The 379-nt window shown below is 48.5% G+C and overlaps 1 protein-coding gene across 1 annotated transcript in view; it reads left to right on the top strand.

Annotated features, from left to right (window-relative positions):
* Positions 1 to 306: 306 nt before the first annotated feature.
* ACTR6 (ARP6 actin-related protein 6 homolog (yeast)) overlaps positions 307 to 379 on the top strand; it is a 10051-nt gene continuing 9978 nt past the window's right edge. Inside the window, exon 1 of the mRNA XM_009321342.1 lies at positions 307 to 326. Coding sequence (XP_009319617.1) covers positions 307 to 326 — 20 coding nt within the window. The remainder of the gene's footprint in view (positions 327 to 379) is intronic.

Below are 379 nucleotides of genomic sequence, written 5' to 3'. Positions count from 1 at the left end.
TTTTAACTTCTGATATTTCCGGGAAAGCCAATTACATACAGATACAAAACTGTAATGCACTTTCTGTTTTACTGGATAACAACAAAGAAACTAGTGATGGTAAGTAAACCATATAAATAAAGCAAAATTCATCATAAAGACAAGTGCGAGACCCTGCACCTGAGATGACATAACCAAAGAGGCCGGTGCAGGCGAGGATCTGTGTGGCGGGGGAGCAGCCTTGCTGAAAGGGGCCTGGGGGTCCTGGCGGACAGCAAGCTGAACAGGAGTCAGCAGTACGCTGCTGCAGCAACGAAGGCAAATCCAATGCCGGGCTGCACCCGCAGGTGCGTTACTAGCAGGGATAGAGACGTGATCATCCCCCTCTATTCACTGCTTG

The sequence above is a fragment of the Pygoscelis adeliae genome, unplaced genomic scaffold (assembly GCF_000699105.1).
Source record: "Pygoscelis adeliae isolate BGI_AS28 unplaced genomic scaffold, ASM69910v1 Scaffold232, whole genome shotgun sequence".
Classification (NCBI taxonomy): domain Eukaryota; kingdom Metazoa; phylum Chordata; class Aves; order Sphenisciformes; family Spheniscidae; genus Pygoscelis; species Pygoscelis adeliae.
Note: the sequence above shows the minus strand (reverse complement) of the source record. Positions and strands in the feature narration are given on the sequence as shown.